This window comes from Amborella trichopoda, chromosome 2 (assembly GCF_054954075.1).
Source record: "Amborella trichopoda isolate Santa Cruz 75 chromosome 2, AtrichopodaSantaCruz75HAP2 v2.0, whole genome shotgun sequence".
NCBI classification, from domain to species: domain Eukaryota; kingdom Viridiplantae; phylum Streptophyta; class Magnoliopsida; order Amborellales; family Amborellaceae; genus Amborella; species Amborella trichopoda.
This window is the reverse complement of record NC_142337.1, coordinates 52,681,137-52,701,385: the sequence shown is the minus strand read 5'-3', so window position 1 is coordinate 52,701,385 and position 20,249 is coordinate 52,681,137. Positions and strand designations below refer to the sequence as shown.

The 20,249-nt window shown below is 36.1% G+C and overlaps 1 protein-coding gene and 1 pseudogene across 13 annotated transcripts in view; both read right to left on the bottom strand.

Moving 5' to 3' along the window:
• Nucleotides 1-430: 430 nt before the first annotated feature.
• Nucleotides 431-3,570, bottom strand: LOC148783336 (low affinity inorganic phosphate transporter 1 pseudogene; annotated as a pseudogene). The gene has a single exon (XR_016049583.1). The product of XR_016049583.1 is annotated as a low affinity inorganic phosphate transporter 1 pseudogene (transcript).
• Nucleotides 3,571-12,727: 9,157 nt separating this feature from the next.
• Nucleotides 12,728-20,249, bottom strand: part of LOC18431525 (thiamine pyrophosphokinase 1) — a 29,055-nt gene continuing 21,533 nt past the window's right edge. For 4 of the 12 annotated variants that reach the window (XM_011624014.3, XM_088858532.1, XM_006841647.4 and 1 more), the window contains 2 exons: nt 14,545-14,794; nt 13,812-14,265 (listed from right to left, as the gene is read on the bottom strand). In XM_011624014.3, coding sequence (XP_011622316.1) covers nt 14,135-14,265; nt 14,545-14,794 — 381 coding nt within the window. In that variant the 3' untranslated portion in view covers nt 13,812-14,134. Of the gene's footprint in view, nt 13,259-13,811; nt 14,266-14,544; nt 14,795-17,604; nt 17,687-17,781; nt 17,835-20,249 lie in introns of those variants that run through there. The other 8 variants (XR_016049582.1, XR_016049581.1, XM_088858531.1 and 5 more) reach the window with 5 other exon arrangements.

The window sequence follows — 20,249 nt, the reverse complement described above, 5'->3', positions numbered from 1 at the left end:
TATTCATCTACTTCGCATTTAACCAATTATGTACACGATTCTGGGTGGAATCCCAATATTTAGGATTCCCGATTCCATAAGCTAGGGGTTACGAAGAACCTTGCAACTGGTATCAGAGCACAAGGTGTGTATGGGGCTTTAGCTTGCATTAAAAAAAAGATGAATAGAGGAGTTTCTATGGATACATGGTTTGAGGAAGAGAAATATGAAGGTTAAAGTGTTTATGTAAATTCCACAATGAAAACATATGAGTAGAAATCAATACATCTATTCAATAATTGTTGCAAAGGCAATTATGATGATTTTGCTATCAAAGTGGAGTTTGTTGGGTTTGGTAATAGCCAAATCACACCATATCCATATTTTCTTTTTAAAGATTAAAGATATTATTGTAAAAAAAAAAATTGACTTTCTTGGGAAACAAGAAAGTGATATCTATATAAGAGAGTCAAGGAAGACATAATACACATCCTTTTTAAGGTCACCCCTTTAGGGGTTATGGGAAAGGATCCCCAAGATGGAGATGGGTCTCCAAGATAAAGAGACATGACCTCCATGAGAGATGTGGTATTCCCATGGGATTTTAGGTTAGTTAAGTTTCTACTTCTAGAGAAAGAAAGTCTCTTGGTTGCTCCCAAGGTGATTTTTCTAATAACGGTATAGCGGTGGGAAAGATGTTGATCGACGGTGTTGCTCGGTTGGGAGAGCGGGTTTAGAAGTGAAGATTGGTTATGGTTTTTTACCGATATTTATATAGAGGTATTATCTCTTTAACTCAAAATTGTAATTTACATTGTGAATAGATAATTTCTTGGTGTGCTTTCTATGAGACAAATTATCACAAATGCACTCCTTTTGGGTTTGGTAAGACTTCCACTTCTAGAGAGATAAAATCTCTCGGTTTATCTCGAGATTATCTTTTTGATAGCGGTATTGCGATGAGAATGAAGATAGAGGTCGACAGTGTTGCTCGGTCGGGAGAGTGGGCTTAGAAAGGAAGATGGGTGATGGTTTTTTTTCTCGATCGCCTCGACTATTTTTCAGTTTCTGGTGAAGTTCTAGAATTTTTGTGGGATAGCTCAGGCCTACTCTGATATGATCGTCAGTATAGTAATCAAGGTTTGGGCACGAGCAATGTGATAAACCTCTTTGATAGCCTCCATTGTTTTGACACGGGGGGATCCATCCAATTGCTGTGAAGATATCTTTCTAGAAGAGGTTTTGGCTACAGATTGCAATGTCGAGGAAGAACCATGTGGAGCAGGTGACAAAGAGGTGGATGCCATGGCGGTGAGCGAATTCTTGGGTGCATAGGCCAAAGGAGTTGACATTAGCCTCAGGCTCAAGCCTCTCAAGTTCTGCTTGAGTTTCAACTTGGAGGACCTTTGACATGTCGGTTGTTGCCTGTTTGGCATCCTTTACCACGAGTGCATTATAACGAGCGGTCTCGGGCATCTTTAGCCTCCAGTAGTATGTAAGTGCTACTGGCAGTGCAACAAACATTAGTATAATCCTCCACACACAGTCTGCCTCCGGCACTGTTGATGCCTTCCCTACCACTGCAAATGAAGGTGCATCAAACTTGGCATGGAATGTCATAGAAACTATGATTGCCACCATCCCCCCAGCAAGTGGTACCATTGGGTCTTAGCAACATCGAGGGCAGTGAGGACTTGGCGGTTGTCTTTAGCCATGGCTGCCTAAGCTGCCTTAGCTCTCTTTGGAAAACTGAGATTTTTATTGTATTTTTGTTGGTTTTGGTGGTTCCTGTGTGTGCAATCTCCCTTGCAAGAAAGATGCACATGTGTGTGCTTGTCTCCCTTGGCATGAGAGATAGTAGAGCGAGAGAGAGAGAGAGAGAAAGGGGAAATTGCAGAGGAAAGACAGTAAATATTTTTTAATACACTCCATAGCTCTCAATCTGAGCCCTTTGCACACAGCAAAGTCTATGTGAGAATATATTAAGGGCGTATATTAGCAATCCAATGAGGTGAGGATGTATCAACATGAGCATGAATTAAGCTCTATGAATCAATGATCAAAAAAATATTCAAGAATTTTATTCTGCAATGATGTTACTTTGGAATGAAATGGATATAATTGATGTTGATATTTCTGCAGGAGCTGTAAATATAGTACACAGATTTAGGCAACAATTATTTTCTCGACAATTTTTAATGAAACTCTGATCTGAGTTTGAGCATGTGTGAACTACAGTTCTCAATCGAGAAGGTAACCATGATATTGATAAAATTCTTCTTGAACTACTTGCTGAAGAAACTTGCTTAAAGTCGTTTTTTGTCCATGGCGATACTTCTCGAGATTCTGCTCTTCTAGCAAGTAAAAGGAAAGATCAAGATACGAGCAAAGTTTAGGGTTATAAATGTCGGGAGATGGGCCATTTAGCTAGTAATTACAAGAAAACTAACTGCTGCAAGGAAACTAGACATCTAGTTTCTGAGTACAGAAATAGACCCCAAAATAGGAGGCCACCTCCCCGAGCCTACAATGTTATCACAACCACTTCAAAAACGGCTTTGAACACTCTCACTTTGCCTTCTACTTTGCCTACACCAACATCAGTTCTCTCTCAAAGTCAGCCGCCCCATCTCACACCAGAATTTCTTTAACAAGTCATACAAATACTCCATGTTTCCCGTTTTAGTAAGGTTGATCTTTTACCTTCTTGGGTGTTACATTCTAGTGCTTCCAATCATATGATGGACAACTTGAAATTCTTAAACCAAGTTACTCCATATAAAGGCACTCAGAGTATTCATATTGTAAATGGTCAATCTCCCATTTGCAATATCATTGAAGAAATTTAGATGATAGTATTTGTGTAAATTCTTCATACCCAACGAGAGGGATGTGGGTTCTATTTATAATAATTTTGTATTCATCCTTGATTGACTCAATCAAGGATGTGATTACAATAAATATGTACAGCTATGAAAGATATTACCACGAGAAGTGGGTTACAATATATCATGTTAATCCTTATTATGATCTTATCTTTGTACATCATTACCAGTCTTATTACTCCCCCTCAAACTATAGTCAATGTAAAACATGGACAACTTGTTTGCTATTGAACGATGTCGTGATGTTGGAAGACCTTTTGTAAAATCAACAAGTTGTTCTGTAGTTGATACATAATCAGGAGTAATCTCTCCATTTTCAACCTTTTCTCAGATAAAATGATAATCCAATTCAATGTATTTGGTCCGTGCATGAAGAACTGGATTAAAAGTAAGCTTTAATGCACTCTAATTATCACAACAAAATATTGCATGTTGAATTCTAATACCCAATTCTGATAGAATGTGGCGGTATCAAGTGATTTCAGTAGCTGTGGAAGACCTTGCTCAATATTCTGCTTCTGAACTTGAGCGTGGAACAATCATTTGCTTTTTACTACTCTAAGATATTAGAGATCCTGCAAAGAAGATACAAAATCCACATACTGACCTTCGTGTATCAGGATCTCGAGCCCAATCTACATCTAAATAAGCAATAAGGTTAATCTATCTTCCACCAATGGGAAAGAAAAGACCATCACCCAAGGTACCCTTCACATATCGGAAAATCCTTTTAGCTGCTATGAAGTGCATCTCATGAAGATCATGCATACATTGACATACCTGATTGACAGCCTAGGTGATATCTGGTCGAGATAATGTAAAGTATTGTAGACCACCAACAAGACTTCTATATTTTTCTGGATCTTCAACATGATCATTATCTCTAGCAGATAATTTTTTTGTTGAAACCATTGACGTTGGTGATGTTTTACAATTACTCATTCCAAATTTTTTTAACAGATCTAATTCATACTTGTAGTGTATCAATTTCATACCTTGTCTCATGCGCTCAACTTCCACACCTAGGAAATACTTTAGATTTCCAAGATCCTTCATAGTAAATTGTGCTCTGATAATTATCTTTAGATGCTTTATGTAATCCTCATCATTCCCTATTACAATGATATCATCAGCATAAAGAAGCACTATCACCAGCTTTTGCCCTTTTCTTTTGAGAAATATGGAGTCGTCTGCAACACTTCAAGAATAACCCCCTATAAGAAGAGCTTTGCATAAGCTTTTAAACCAAGCTCGTGGGGCTTGTTTGAGACCATATATTGTCTTCCTTAACCTACACAAGATCAGACCTTTTGGACTCTTCATACACTAGTGGTTGTTCCATGTAGACCTCTTCTTGGAGATCACGAAGCAAAAAGGTATTTTTTACATCTAACAGATATAATCTCCAACCATAGGGATTAGCCTTTGCTAATGTTAGTCTGACAGTTCTCATGTTCACAACTAGACTAAAGGCTTCTTCATAGTCCAACTCATTCTTTTTATTATAGCATTTGGCTACTCTACCTTTGTATCTTTCAATAGTGCCATCAGCCTTATATTTAATCTTATAAATCCATTTACATCCAACAACATTTTTATTTTTTGGTGTTGGTACAAGATCCCAAGTGTGGTTTTGATGAAGAGCAAGCAATTCCTCATTCATGACCTCAAACAACTTGGGTTTTTTTTTGTGGCTTCTCTATAGGTACTTGGTTTTGTATGTTTAGTGAGTCAATGAGAAATGAATAATGTTCAAGGAAGTGTTCACCATATGATGCCCAATCCTCTATCAGAAAGAACATGCGTAGTTGAACATCTCTAGAGGACCTACGTGGTTGATTATTCTAGGTTAGTATGCTTACTTTTTATAGAGGGATTAACATTGTCACCACCACTCGGTACTTGGCCAATAGTTGCATCTGTCAAGGACTCGAACCTACTCTATAGCAATGATTGAGATCTAGCAGACAACGTGTCCCCAGCAGATGATATAATAAAAGAGGGTAAAGGCTGTTAGTCATCCTTTTGGCGAAAATTTTTTTCTTCCTTATAGAATCGTCCTTTATCAAAAGTTACATGAAAAGAAACATGTATCTTTCAACTAGCATCGATATCTTTTATGCCCATCATTGTATCCAACAAACATACATTCCTCTGCCTTTGCAGAGAGTTTCTACCTGAAAGATTTATTAATATGTACATAACACATGCAGCCAAAAGCACACAAAATTGAATAATCAATAACTTTTCATGTGAGTATTTGATATGAGGACATGTTGTTTGGATTAGCAAAAGTTGGTAACCGATTAATAACAAACTATATGAAATGCCTCACTCCAAAACTGCATTGGTATCCAACTATGACATATTAAAGACAACCTCAATTCACTGATGTGTCTGTGTTTTCGCTCTATCACACCATTTTGAGCAAGTGTTTGTGGACAAAATAATTATTGTTTAATACCATGAGTTTGACAAAAGGATCTAAAAGCATGAGAAGTAAATTTCTCACTATTATCACTACAAAAGAATTTAATTCGTAGTTGATAATGTTTTTTCGTAAATTTTTTGAAGGACTGAAAAAATTGAAGAGCTTCAATTTTGGATTTTAAAAAATATATCCATGTAAAGCGTGTGAAATCATCAACAAAATTGATATAATAGTGAGAGCCAGAGAGAGAGGTAACATCATATTGCCCCATAAATCAATATCAATGAGTTCAAGAAAGCGAAAAGTACATTATTTGCAATAAAAAAAAAGGTAATTTGTAATGCTTTCCAAACTGACCACCTTTGCAAATAATATTGCTTGGGACTTTATTACATAAAGAGGGTAAGGCCTTGAGTTTGTTCAAGTGGTCTACTATAGTGTAGCTAGTGTGAGTCAATCGATGATATCATAGTTCTGGAGAGACTCGAGGACTACTTGTAGAGGCTATGACAGCAATAAATAAGGCATGAACTGCATTATTTTTAAGAAAATAAGGATTTACTTAAAGTTTTCATTTAGTGAGGAGCTTCCTGGACCGAAGATCCTTCACTAAAATAGCAACAGGCATAAATAGAAAAGAACAATTAAATTGGTCAATGAACTGAGATACAGAGAGGACATTTTTCTTAAATTTAGGGGCAAGAAAAGCATTAGGCACTTTTTGGGAATACATAGATGAAGCAACAAATGCAGTACCAATATGTGAGATGGGAACTGACGAACCATCACCCATAATGATATGATATGAACCATTATAAGGAATAACATCAACAAGCATACCTGAATTATCGGCTACATGATTTGTAACTCCAGTATTCGTAATCCAACTTGCCTCAAATGATGTAGTAAGAGACATAAACCAGAGAGAGTGAGTTAAAGCATTAGGGTTATCTTGAGAGTTTTGTCAGGAGTTGCAATAAGGTAGCACTGAGGAGCAAGATGGTTTGTGCGACCATAGATTTGACATGATTCAACACTGAACCTATTCATAGGATGTGTTGGTGGTATTGGTAAAAGTCTTCTTCCTCGACCTATACAGTATGGTGAACTTCCTTGAGTACCACCAAGATTGCCACGACTGAATCATATTCCTCTTCCACAACCTCGTCCTTTTTCTCTACCTTTGGCCATTTGAGAAGATGCATAGAGAACCTCATACGTGGGTCCAGATGAGGTGGTTGGATCATTGTTTCCCATATATGAAAGATTGAGCAACAACTCATGTTCAAGTAGGAGAGGGCAGAGAGATGTATATGACATGAGAGGTGGTCAAGTCATAACTGAAATAACAAAAATCTTGTATTCTTCACCAAGTCCCTGTAAAATATAGCGAACTTTTCTTTGTCATCAACTGGATGTTGTATAATTGTCAACTGCTCAAAGAGAGATTTCATCTTATTTAAATACTCTTGAATAGGTTTTGCCCCACGTGTGCAATTTTGAAGCTTGGTGCGAAGATGCGTCAAACGCATCTCAGATTGTTGCACATACGAATCGTGAAGGGTAGACCAAAGATCTTTTGCGATGGCAATATCAAGAACTTGTGCCAGAGTATCAGGGGATAACGTACAGTTGATCCATGATATGATAAGTTGATCATGAGCGTAACACTGTTTATACTCTGGATTAGGAGCATCTTTATCAAAGTAACTTTGTTGTCTTTTTGTTTTAGAAAAATACCTTATGTTATTTCAAAATAATAACCACTTTATTCCATAGTATTGTGGAAAATATTAAGCCTTGGAAATTATACTTTTGTATTATATGCAGAGGGAGAAGTGTTGGATCTACATTGAAGAGGTGGAAGAGGGAAACCTTGTTTGAATATGAGAATATAGGATATCCTTTTCACTTGTGTTTTACGAACCAAAGAAAGAGAAGGCTCATGCGGAGCACACACAACATGCGAAACACAATCATGTGTGCATAGGTGTGTGCGAGGGCGAGAGCAAGGTGCAAAGGCGCTTGATCTTTACACTTTGCACTTCACACACTCACATCGGTGCATGAGGCACCCTTCACCTAACATGTGTGCAGGTCAGGCTCGTGGCTTGTCTATCATTTTGCTGCAATACAATATTCTTCTGGTAGAAAGACCTAGAATGGTTTATACTATCGGGTGAGTGCCTAGCCTCTGGTGGTTTCCGTCCTGTGATTTGTGCCCTACCAACCTACGCATAGTATCATCGAATGTTGTACTCCAATAAACTACATCCCACCACATGGTTACGTTGAACGGTGGTGTTTTGGTGATTGTGCCCCTTCAGTAATAACACATTGCTCCGGTAGTTTGGTGCATTTTAGCACATATGGTCTATCGGTGAAGACGCATATATAATGTGTGATGATGGGACTTTCAAAAATCAAATGGGCACAGTGCAGCGGTTAATGTTTTGCAGCTCAAAGAGTTACCACACCGCACTGACGGTTGAGATTTCAAGAGTAATAACGCTTGATTTTTGAGATCATGCGTGAAAGTGAAAGGGCACTTTATCTCTCTATATGTAAGAACTTGTTTCCTTCTGTTTTTAAAACAGAAAGCATACGAATTCTCAAGGGTTTCCTATTATAACTTTCTCTCTTTAGAAAGAAGGCAAATCTAGTTCTCTAGATCTTGAAATAACTCTCATGCTCTACATCTTGCAATATTTGTGCATTTGTATTGGCATGATAGTTTCTTCAATCCTCTGCTCTTATGTATCCCGAGGACAAATTTGTCTAGTTGTAACTTAGATGCACGCTGATTTCTATCAATAAAGAGCAAATGTTGTCTTGAGAAAGCGATATATCATGCCTAGGAACACAGAGATTGAAAGATCATTTATTTTTCTATATTTTTTATTTTTACGTGTTTCACCTTTCTGTTTCCAACAATTCAAAACAATATTTCAAGTGAAACATGGAGTCCTTTAAAGTTGTGAACATCGACTATTTTGATGGGTTGAAATTTCGGAGATGACAATAAAAACTCTTATGTTTGTTGACTACTCTCAAGGTCGCCTATATTCTTATTGATCGTATGCCAAAGGAGCTACCACAAGTCGAAGGAGAGACGGGAGAACAAGCACAACAACGAGAGAAGCAGTCCAAACTCCACTAGGAGTAGATGGAGAATGACTTCAAATGCAAAGGATACAACCTCAATGCACTCATAGACCTCATCTTCGACATGTATAGGCCTTTATCCACAGCAAATGAAGTACAGAATGAATTGGAGATCAAATACAAAACTAAAGAGTCAAGTAATTAACAATTTTTATTTCCAACTATCTTGACTTTGAATTCACTAAAAATAAGCTTATATTCAGTAACATATATGAGTTACATCTTATATCGTAAGTAAACTTAAAGGCTGTAGAGTAGAGCTAAGTGAGGCTTTCCAAGTGGGAGCTATAATTTATAAGTTACCCCCCATCATAGAGAGAGTGCCAAAAGAAAATAAAACATAAGAAGGTTAATGTTGATCTTATTTAACTGCAACGGTCTCTTCATATTAAGGATGAGAACTGACTTCGAAAAATGAAAAAATGAGGTCATGGAAAATCAGTTGGTAAGGGACTTTCAATCTAAGGCAAATATTGTAAAGCACAAGACAAGGCTCAAGGAAAGAAGCCTATCTCTCCCAAGTAGTAAAAAGACATTTTCAAAGATATAAAAGGCTAAAAAAAAAAGGTATTTGTTACCTGTGTTGAAAACTTAGGCATTACTTTACCGACACTAGAAGAGAGCTACATGGTCTTTCAACTAAATAAATGTAACCACCAAAGAAGAGAAAGCTATGATCACTGAGGTCAACTTTATTGGAAATGATTATGGTTGGTGCATAGAAACAGGTACTACCATCCATATTTGTAACAACGGGGACTAGTTCAAGACCTACAAGCCCATAGAAGGTGGGAACTCAGTCCAACATAGAACCCAAGCCTTAACAAGGATGCCCGGTAAAAGCACAATGGACCTGAAATTTAGTTCAGGTTATATTCTCACCTTAGAGAACGTGTGTTATGCACCTGAAATAAAAAAGAACCTAATGCCAGGTTATTTGCTTAATAAGCATAGTTTCTGGATGGTCATTGGATCTGATAAGGTCATTTTGACCAAGAGAGGTGTTTTTTTGGGCAAAGTGCATATGTAGAATTGGATGTTTACACTCGATTTGGGTAATAAAATTAAGAACTCTTCCACGTAACTTGTGAATATTTCCTATCTATGACATGCTAGATTAGGTCACTTGAACTGAATGTGGTGATGTATCCAATTAAAAATGTGAAACTTGTGTTCAAGCCAAAATAACAAGGAAGAATTTCCCTTATGTGGAGAGGTACATAGTGATATTTATGACCTAAATAATATCCTCACAATATGAGGAAAGAGGCAATTCATTTTGTTCATCGATGATTTCTATTTCTATATATGTTTATTTGTTAAAGAACAAAGACAAGGTATTTGAAAATTTTAAAATATATGAATCCGAAATTAAAAATTAACTCGAGAGGAAAATAAAGATTGTGAGGTGTAATTGGGGTGAGAAATATTTATCAAATGAATTTTCTACTTTTTGTGAAAACAACGGGATCATTCACTAAGTCACCACCCCGTACAGCCCTCAACAAAATAGCTTCACCAAGAGAAAGAACCAGACATTGGTGGAGATGGTCATTTCTATAATCATTAATTTTGGTTTGTTTATCTTTGAGGGGTGAAGCTTTACTTTTTGTGTGTTTTATACTTAACCATATTCTATATAAAAAGTAGAGAAAACACCTTATGAGATCTAGTTCAATAAGAAACCAAATTTGGACTTTCTCAAAGTATGGGATCGTTTGGCTTATGTAAGATTGCCATAAATAAATTACGACTCCAAACTTCTAGATGTGCTTTTATAAGATATGAGCGAAACAGTAAGGCATACCGATTCTTATAACTAAGTTCGAATACTATAATTGAATCTAGAGATGCAAAATTCTTTGAGAATTTAAATCATAAAAGTGAACCAGAATATGATGGTCCTCTTCCAAGAATAAGAGATGAACCTGAAACTTGTAATTATGCCATTAAAGAGGTTGTACAACTAAGAAAAGGTAAGAGAGCGAGAAAGGATCCATTTTCGGGCCTAATTTTTATATCCACTTAGTGGAAGCTAACCAAAAGAAAGTGTCGGGTGAACCACCTATGGCTTCAATTGAGGAGGAACTTTCCTCTTTAAGCGAAGCGCTAGCTTCTAGTGACGTTATCTTTGGAAAGATGCCATTAATAGTGAGATGAATTCAATTCTTGCTAATGACACATCGACGCAGGTAGACTTACCACCCAGTTCTAAACCTATTGAATGTAAAAGGATTTTCAAAAGAAAAATCCATGGATCCTTTAATTATAAGGCCGGGTTAGTTGTGAAAGGTTTAAAAGCAAAAGAAGCTACATATTATTTTGACACTTACGCTCTTGTAGCAAGGAGATTTATTATACATGTACTCCTTGCTCTCACCTCTATTAACCATCTGATTATTCACAAAATGGATGTAAAAACCGCATTCCTAAATGATGAATTAGATAAAAATTTATATGGAATAACCATAATGGTTTCTTATCCTAAGACATAAACACAAAGTGTATAAATTAGTCAAATCTTTGAATGGGTTGAAGCAGGCTCCAAAAACAATGCATAAGAAATTCGATAGTGTTGTATGGTCAAATGGATTCTGAGGCAAAAAAGCATGCATATAGTAAAGAAATTAATGCAAAGTTTGTCATAATATGCTTGTACGTGGATGATATGCTAATATTTGGACTTAATTTGAAAATTATGAAGGAAGCCAAAAGGTTCCTCACATCTACTTTGATATGACGGATCTAAGAGTAGCTGATTTAATACTTGGGATCAAGATAGTGAGAAAGGATGATACTTTGGTGTTAACTCAATCTCACTACATTGAAAAGATACTCAATAAATTTGGGCGTAGTGATTGTAAGCCAACATTTACACCAATGTATCCCCATATAAAGCTAATGAAAAATGAAGGGAGATGTATTCAGTATGCAAGAATAATTAGTAGTTTGATGTATGCAATGAGCTAGGGATTGTGTATGCAGTGGGTAAACTTAGCAAATATACCAATTATCTAAGAAGAGGGTATTAAGATGCAACCTCTAGAGTTTTCAAAAATTTCAAGGAAACTATCATTTATTCCATGGTGTTGGAAGGATATAGTGATTTGAGTTGTAGTACAGAACTCAAATAGTCACTATCCACATCTAGATGGATAGTCACCTTAGGTGGAGGAACGGTATCATGGGGCTCAAAAAAATAAACATGCATTTCTCGATCGACTATGGAGTCGAAGTTCATTGCACTAAATTTTGCTTGTGAAGAAGCTGAAACAATTAAGGAATTTACTTCATGAATTCCATATCAGCCCAAACCAACTCTAGCAATTACAATTAATTGCAATAATTGTGCAACACTTGCTCAAGCGAATGCTAATGTATATAACGGAAACAGAAAATCTAGACATATTGCGCGTAAACATAACTCCATTCAAATGTTGATTAAAGATAAGTCTAGATTTTGTAAGATCAAAAGATAATTTGGCGGATCACTTGACAAAAGGATATGCAAGGGAAGACATCAGTCGGATGTCAAGTAGAATGGGGTAAAGGCAATTGAGTAACCATCAACAATGCGAACCTAATCTAGGCCTCTTATTACCTCAAGAGGTCAAAATTCAATGTGGTAAACATAACCATTTGCATGGTTAGTTGGATCACTAGACATAAAATAATTTACTTGTAATTTTAATAAGATTCATACGGAGAATAAATCTAGTTATGGAACAGCAGGCAAAGGATGGATGAGCTATGCTCTTAACAAGATCTATATGACTAATATCAATTGGAGTGTTTTATATACAAAGGCACTCTTGTAGACTCACCTATATGAATGTGAAAGCAAAGCGACTTCTTATGGAATTGGATTCGTACCTAGAGTGCTTATGAACAGAGATATATGCTCAAAACCCATAAAGAGCTGACAATATAAAGAGTCACTGGTGAGCATATGTTTTTTGTGTGTTGTGCTACCAATAATGTTCGATAGGATCCTAGTTTCAAAGCTATATGTTACCATGGAGCTTCATGTACCTTATAGTGCTTACACTAAGTGGATGTTTAAATTGAAAGATAAATTCACAGTATGCAAATGTTGTATGTCGTCTATAATTAATGTATTTTGGCTTTGGAGAAAAACCTTATGTTATTTTAAAATAATAACCATCTTGTTCAATAGTGTTTTGGAAAATATAAGGCCAAAGAAACAGTATTTTTGTCTTACATGAAAAGAAAGAAGTGTTAAGTTATTTATTCCATATCGAAGATGTGGAAGAGAAAAACCTTGTTTAAATACGTGGATATCTTCACTTGTGTTTTAAAAATCAAAATGAGAGAAGGCTTACATGGAGCATGTACAGTGTGATACGAATCGCGAATGTACGTGTTTGTATGTGTGTGTGAGGACAATGGTGCAATTACACTTGATGACGCACTTTACACTTTGCAAGCTAACAACAGCACATAAAGCACCCCTCCTGCGAGTACATACGTGGGTCGAGCTCATAGGTTGTCTATCTTTTTGCCGCTATACATTATGCTTTCAATAGAAAAACCTCCGGTGATTTATACCATCCGGTGAATTGCCTTGCCTCGGTGATTTGTGCCTACCAACGTGTGCCTGTTTCAGGCGAAAAGTACATTCCAATAAACTGCATCCCACCCACATGGTTCCGATGGATGGTGCATTCCCATGATTGTGCCCTCCAGTAATAACGCATTTCTCCAGCGATGCGCTCCAGTATTAATAGGCTGCCTGTGAAGATGCGTATGTACCACATGACAATTGGTCTTCCAAAATCTAAAGGGGCACAATGCGGCAGTTACTTCTCTAGAACTTGAAGAGTTCCTGTGCTGCACGAATGCTTGAGATTTCAAGAGCCACAACTCTTGACTTTTGAAATCACAAGTGAAAGTGAAATGGCACCTTATCTCTTTACAAATAGAAACTTGTTTCCTCATGTTTTGAAAACAAAAGCCATATGAATTTTCCAAGTGTTTTCTATTACAACTTTCTCTTTATGTAAAGAAGACAACTCTGGTGATACTTATACATTTGAATAGAAAAATAATTTCTCTAACCCTCGACTCCCACAAATTTGCCTGGTTGTAACTTAGATGCACACTTATTTCTATCAGCAGAGGGCAAATATTGTTTTGAAAAAGCGATACATCACGCCTAGGATATTTTTCTATATTTTCTATTTTGCCCCATTTCACCCTGAAGCCTGAGTTGAAAAGAGAGAAGATAGGACGACAATAGTGGTCAAAACTGACTCCTACAACCACTCTCTCATTTTGATATATGGGAATAGACGATATGCTCAATTTAATTTATTTCGAAAACACTGATCTGCTCCCATGGGTAAATTCTATGCTTACTCTATTGGAAAGCAAATGTACAATTTGTTCCCCAGGCACTATACAGGCCCTTTATTTACAGAGGTACTGTTCTTGTGGAGTATAATCCATGTAATATTTCCTTTATGAACATAAGTCGTGTCACATGTGAGCATAAATATGAATTCTATGGACATCCAACATCTATTTCTACCTCTTGTTATCTGATCAGTACCACGCAGATCAAACAACAAATGAATTTCCCAAATATTGCTATGAAGTTCCCTAACTTGATATTTCTAAAGCTAAATAAAGGAATAAGGAAGCAAATACCAATTCAAGAATATATATTCTCCTTGCGGATGGATATTGTCCACAGCAGATCAGAATCAGAGGAAACAGTCACCTTTTCCTCCCGAACGATGTTTGATGTACTTATCAGGCCTCCAAATTCCATGGCCGAATCAGCTGAAACAAAGGGGTCTCAAATTTCAATCAAGTATATATATTATCCCAGCTAAAGCCTCACAAACTAATATTAGCAAAAAACGTCAAGACTGTGCCAGGAACATGTCAATTGTGCAGATCGTACAAGCATTGGTTTGTGAATCAAATTTCAAGAGCATCTACGCAAATTAAGCAGGTAGTCCATGCACTGTTTTCCAATATTCCCTGTAAATACATAGTTTCTGAGTTAATTTCGAAAAGTTAGTTTCGAAAATCTGGATTCACTTTAGTCATACTTACTGAGATCCCATTGCAGGCCTGTAGTCGTGGTACTTTTAGATGGAATACCAATTGGAATGAGACCACAGTGAGGGCCTTCAACTGAAGAGAGAATACATATTTCATGACGGTGGCCTCTTGGAAGAATGTAAAGCAGGCAGTCTTCAGATAGAAGAGTTATCCGAATATCTGAAAATTTGAGAAGAACGTTGACATTTCCCATCTCATGATCAAATCTGCCTCCTAGTGCCCCAGCAACAATAATTCTCAACTGCATGACGATACATTGTTTAAAGCAAAAAGAAAATAGCAACTAAACCATATCTATGGAAACAATTGAAAGATTTGAACAATCAACAAATGATTGACCAGCTAATGTGATAATATATTCAATAGCTGCAGTATTGCATTCCATGTATGTCTAATTGCAAGCGCCAGGTTCTACATAAACCATTGTGATGCAGTAATACATGCCGGATGTATAAACCAGAACAGATTACAGAAAAGGGGTTGCTCAATAAGAAACTGCAGAGAGGGTATAATTTGGGCCCTCTTTTTGCTTCTGAAGTAGAAACATCAGTTTTTAATCCATAAGGGAGCCAAGAAAAAATATTTATTTTGATCCTGCATGATCTAATTACACAACATCTATGCATAGAACTCATGAGAACGAATCAAGAACTAGTTAAAATATAGGGTATAAGAAGATGCAAACAGCATTCAATGGTAGAATACTTTCTAATGTATCTTGCAAAAGAGGATTAACGAAAATAAACAAATATATAAGCACTAAAATAAACAAATATATAAGCCTCAAGAAACACCAAGTATAGTACTTAGAAGAACCACATTCTTTGTTTCCATTATCATTGGTATAAATACCTCTGTCCTGAGCATAAAATCAATTACAGAAAGAGGACTAAAGAGACAATTGTGAGATGGGACAGAACCGTCCAAGAGCACAACTGAACCTCAATTGGATCCTTTCCAAAGCCTGATATGACAACCAAGTTGACAACTAGAAGAAACAAAGAAACAAGCCAAATTGATAACTACAAGACAAACAAGAAATCGGGTAATTTTGATCACACTGGATTCCATATTTTGGCTACCAAATTATTTACAAGACTTAATCTTATAATAAATTATTTCATGAGAAAGGGTTGTTACTGGTGCTAGCCCACACAGCCATGTTAACGGAGAAAGCAAAAAGGAAAAAAGGAATTGAAGCAGTATTGTTCCACCACTATATCATATAAAAAAGGGAAATTATCGCTAATATACCTTTATTTTAGTAAAATCAGAAAAAAAAACCTAACTTTTTAAAACCTCGCCTATACCCTTTCTCACAAATTTCGGCGTTTTTTGGACCAAAATGACCTTCACGGTAGTTTTTTTACCGTAATACATTTTAAGCTTTATGGTAATTAAAATACCGAAAATTTCAAAGAGTATTACGGTAATTTAAATACGGTAATAGTTTGACTTATTATTATGGTAATTTAATTACCGTAATGTGTGGGGAAGTCTTTGCGGTATTTTTATTACCGTAATACTTTCCGGGTCAATTCCAAACCCCTATTGGTTGAAAAGCTTCAACCGTAGCTAATATCAGAGCTACCCCTCTCCTCTATAGTCTTCTTCGGAGTTGTATTTTTCAAAAAATCCATGTTCCCATGGGAGCACAATGCGAATCTACTCCCTCGCTCAAAAACACCTATTTAAGAATGTTTTTGTTCTAAAATTTTGAGAACCATATAAAAATTACTAAATTATTTTTGAAAGAATTGAATTGTGAGTTCTGTGACACTTAAATCTAACTCTTTGAAAATTGGATAGTTTGAAATAAATCTTGAAGTGTTAGGTTTTTCTAATATACAGAATAATTTACTTGGAAATTTTCTTTTGCTGAAATTAGTCTATACGTAGTAGAGATTATATCCTAAAAATTTAAGATTTGAAAAATACAGCTAGCATGGATTTTTTTCAAGGGAGTAAATAGATAATAGACTCCCGAGAGAGTAGAAAATCTTTTTTGATCTTTTAATGACGCATGAGCAATATTACGGTAATTAAATTACCGTAATATTATTTTAAGGTATTACGGCATTTTAATTATCGTAATACTCCTTCAACTTATTACAGTATTTAAATTACCATAATGTTATTACGGTAATTAAATTACCGTAATACTACTTTAACGTATTACGATATTTTAATTACCGTAATACTCCTTCAAGTTATTACGGTATTTAAATTACCGTAATGTTCTTTACGGTAAAAAGACTACCGTGAAGGTTCTTTTGGTCTAAAAACGCCGAAAATTGTGAGAAAGGGTGCAGGTGAGGTTTTAAAAAATTGGGGGTTTTTTTCCGATTATAGTAAAATATAGGTATATTAGCGATAATTTCCCTATAAAAAAGGAACAATACTGCTCCACCACTGTCATATAATTTATGTTTATAGCGCTTACAAACTGCTCGAGGTCTTTTTAGGGAAATTTATCAAAATACACCAAACTTTCCAACAATTAGTAATTTATATTTTGATGGTTTGAAATTAAATAAAAAAATATGGGTAAAATGTCAAATAGTTGATCTCTCATACATTTGATAAATCCCTTCTTTTTATATTGTACACTTAAGTCCTTATGAGCTACAAATAAATATAGCATAAGCCCATAATGGAAGTACACATAAAGGACAAACGTTTTCTTTGGGTCACATCTATATATGTTTCCCCTCAAGTTGGTGCATGAATGTCAGGGTTGACCAACTTGCTAATAAGTTCTCGCAACTTTTCCACCAACTCCTTTAATAAAAATGTTTGCAAGCTGTTTAGAAATTCTCATATAAGGAGATGAGATAGCTTTTGCATATACTTTGTCGACAGTAAACTTCAATGTGTTTATTGAGCGCGTGGAATATTGGGCTTGTAGTTATTTTAATAGAGTGGGATAGACAGAGGAAAACACATATATTTAAGAAACACTTTCAACGACACCAGGTCATATGAAATTGATGCGATAGCTCAATATCATGCTTTTACACTAGCGCGAGCTACAACATCTTCGATTATTACCTACACCATGTAACAAGATTGCCCCCAACAAAAGTGCAATAGCCAGTAGTGGATCTCCTAACAAGAGTACATCCTGCCCAATCTGCATCATGTTATCCAAATAGATCAATGTGAGAATTTTGATGTGTAGATATGCTTCACTAGAGATGACTTCAGGTAGTTTAGGATGCAACTGACTGCTTCAAGATGGCTACCGTGTGGAGCATGCATGTATTGCTTCGTTGAGCCAACTGCAAACATGATCTCAGAGTGAGTAATGGTTTAAATTGAGGGAAACTCACTAATAGCTGGTACTGAGGAATATTTTCCAATAAAGTAACAGAACCAAACTATGATTTGAAATTTGGGTCCACCAGAGACAATATGGGACAAGCTGCCAATTTTCCTATTTCCTTAAGGAAATCTAAGGTATACTTAACATTAGGATATATAAATCTCTCTTTGATAATGCAACCTCAATGCTAAAAAAGTACTCAAGCACTCCCATATCTTTAATATTGAATTGTGTGCACAAATACTCCTTAAGGTTTTGGATTTCTTTAGCATCATCTCCACTAAGAATGATATCATAAATGTATAGTAATAGAATTGTAGACCCACGCCTCTGTTTCTTTCCAAACATGGAATAATATGAGGAGGAACATGTATATCCAACACGTATCATGGCTGGACTGATCTCTCTAACCATGCTCAAGGAGACTTTTTTAGACCATAGAAGGCTTTCTTAAGGAAACATACAAGACTTGGTGGTGCCTTGTGACCAGGAACTGGTAGGCTTTGTATGTAGACTGCTCCTCGAGATCTCCATGGAAGAAAGCATTGTTAATAACCAATAGGAATAAGTCCCAATTATTATTTCTGCAAATAAAAAGAAGGATCGAACAATTCCCATCTTAGCAACAGAAGTAATTGCATCATGGTAACCAACTCTCTATGGCCTTCTTTCTTTTACTTAAAGGAATCTTGTTTATTTTTTCAAGCACCCTTATCTCATCTTCCATGGCACTTTTCCATTCAGGGCAGGTGACTACTTACGCATAAGATGATAGTTCCAAAATAGAGTCAAGGGACGAACGAAAATCACAATGTGAAGAAGATATAGCTGAGTAGGAGACAAATTTCTTAATTGGCTGAGGGTTTCTTTTTTAAAGCTGTAGGTAAATAAAGTCTGATGGGGAATTTCCTATGTTGTGGCCTGATTGCTGAGAGATTTCAGGAGAAGACAGGTCATCTTGTGGATCCACATGTTGTCTATCAGAACAGAGCTTTCATCGTGAGTCAAAAGGGGAGGGGAAACCTTTTGTGGGGCTACTAATTCAAGTAGCACAGATGGCATCATTGGAAATTGGTGAAACAATGTGATCCTCCACTGCAAAAATATTAGATTAAGATGTAGAATCCTTATAGAAATATGGCACTTCTTCAAGTATCCTTCTCGCGTGGAAGAATATTAGATCTTTCTTGAAACATAGTGCTTTCTCTTGCTAGGATAAAACCATAAATATCCTTCTCGAGTGGAAGAATATCCTATAAAAATGCACCTAATAGAATTAGGTTCCAACATTTCTCTAGTACTTCCAGTCAGATGCACATAGCATTAACACACAATGACCCTAAGATGCTCTAAAGATTATTTCTGTCTAGTCAACTTTTCTAAGGGTGAGATGGAATCTAAAAGAATAGGAGGTAATGCTACACACACAACACAACCTTCTTAAACCTCAGGCACATTCCTAGTAAACTCAACGACATTAGTAACCTCCAGGAGATGACTATTCTCGTGCTCCAGAACCCCGTTCTGTTGAGGCGTAAAATGGCAAGATGTTTGATCAAAAATGCCATATCCCTAAAGGTACTCAGTTATGTGCCAATTAACAAACTTTTTTCCATCATTACAACGTAGATTTCGAAGTATAGCATTACAATGGGTTACACCCATTTTATGAAAAATTGTAAACACAGATATTACTTAATCTTGAGATTTAATTGGGCGGATTACCATATAGTGCAAGAGCAATCATCAATAAAACTAACAAACTACATACTAAAAACATATAGTGCGCGAGCAATCATCAACAGAACCAACAAAAGACATAATGAGAGATAGGCTCCAAACATCTAGGAGAAAACCATTGTTAAGTTCAAAAAACATTTGATTAGACATCAAATCACTTCAACATATAGGTCCAAAAACTCAGCAAGATGTGTCTATGCAAAGCCCTCAATATATTAAACGTTTCAAGATGCTTATGGGTGACATCAGCAATCTTTAGTGATGGCATCAGCCCTAGATTCTTAGAAAAAAAATATTTTCTGTCGAAGGCTTGCACAAATCACTCCTTGGATGAATAAACCCTATAAAAGATGGCCAGAGCTGCTCACCATATATAACGAGCTGGGAAACAAGAAATATATTTAAGTGGAAACTGTGCAATGTACGATCACTACTCTGATACTATGCTATCATAGATTATTTGACGAGAAAGGTTTGTAGTGATGCTGGACCATACAGAATTAAGGAAGGGAACAATTACAGCATTATTTCATATATTTTGTATTTGTAGAATTTGCAAAAAACTGCCCTAGGACTCTACATTGTAAACTTCAATTACGGCATTATTTCATATATTTTGTATTTGTAGAAT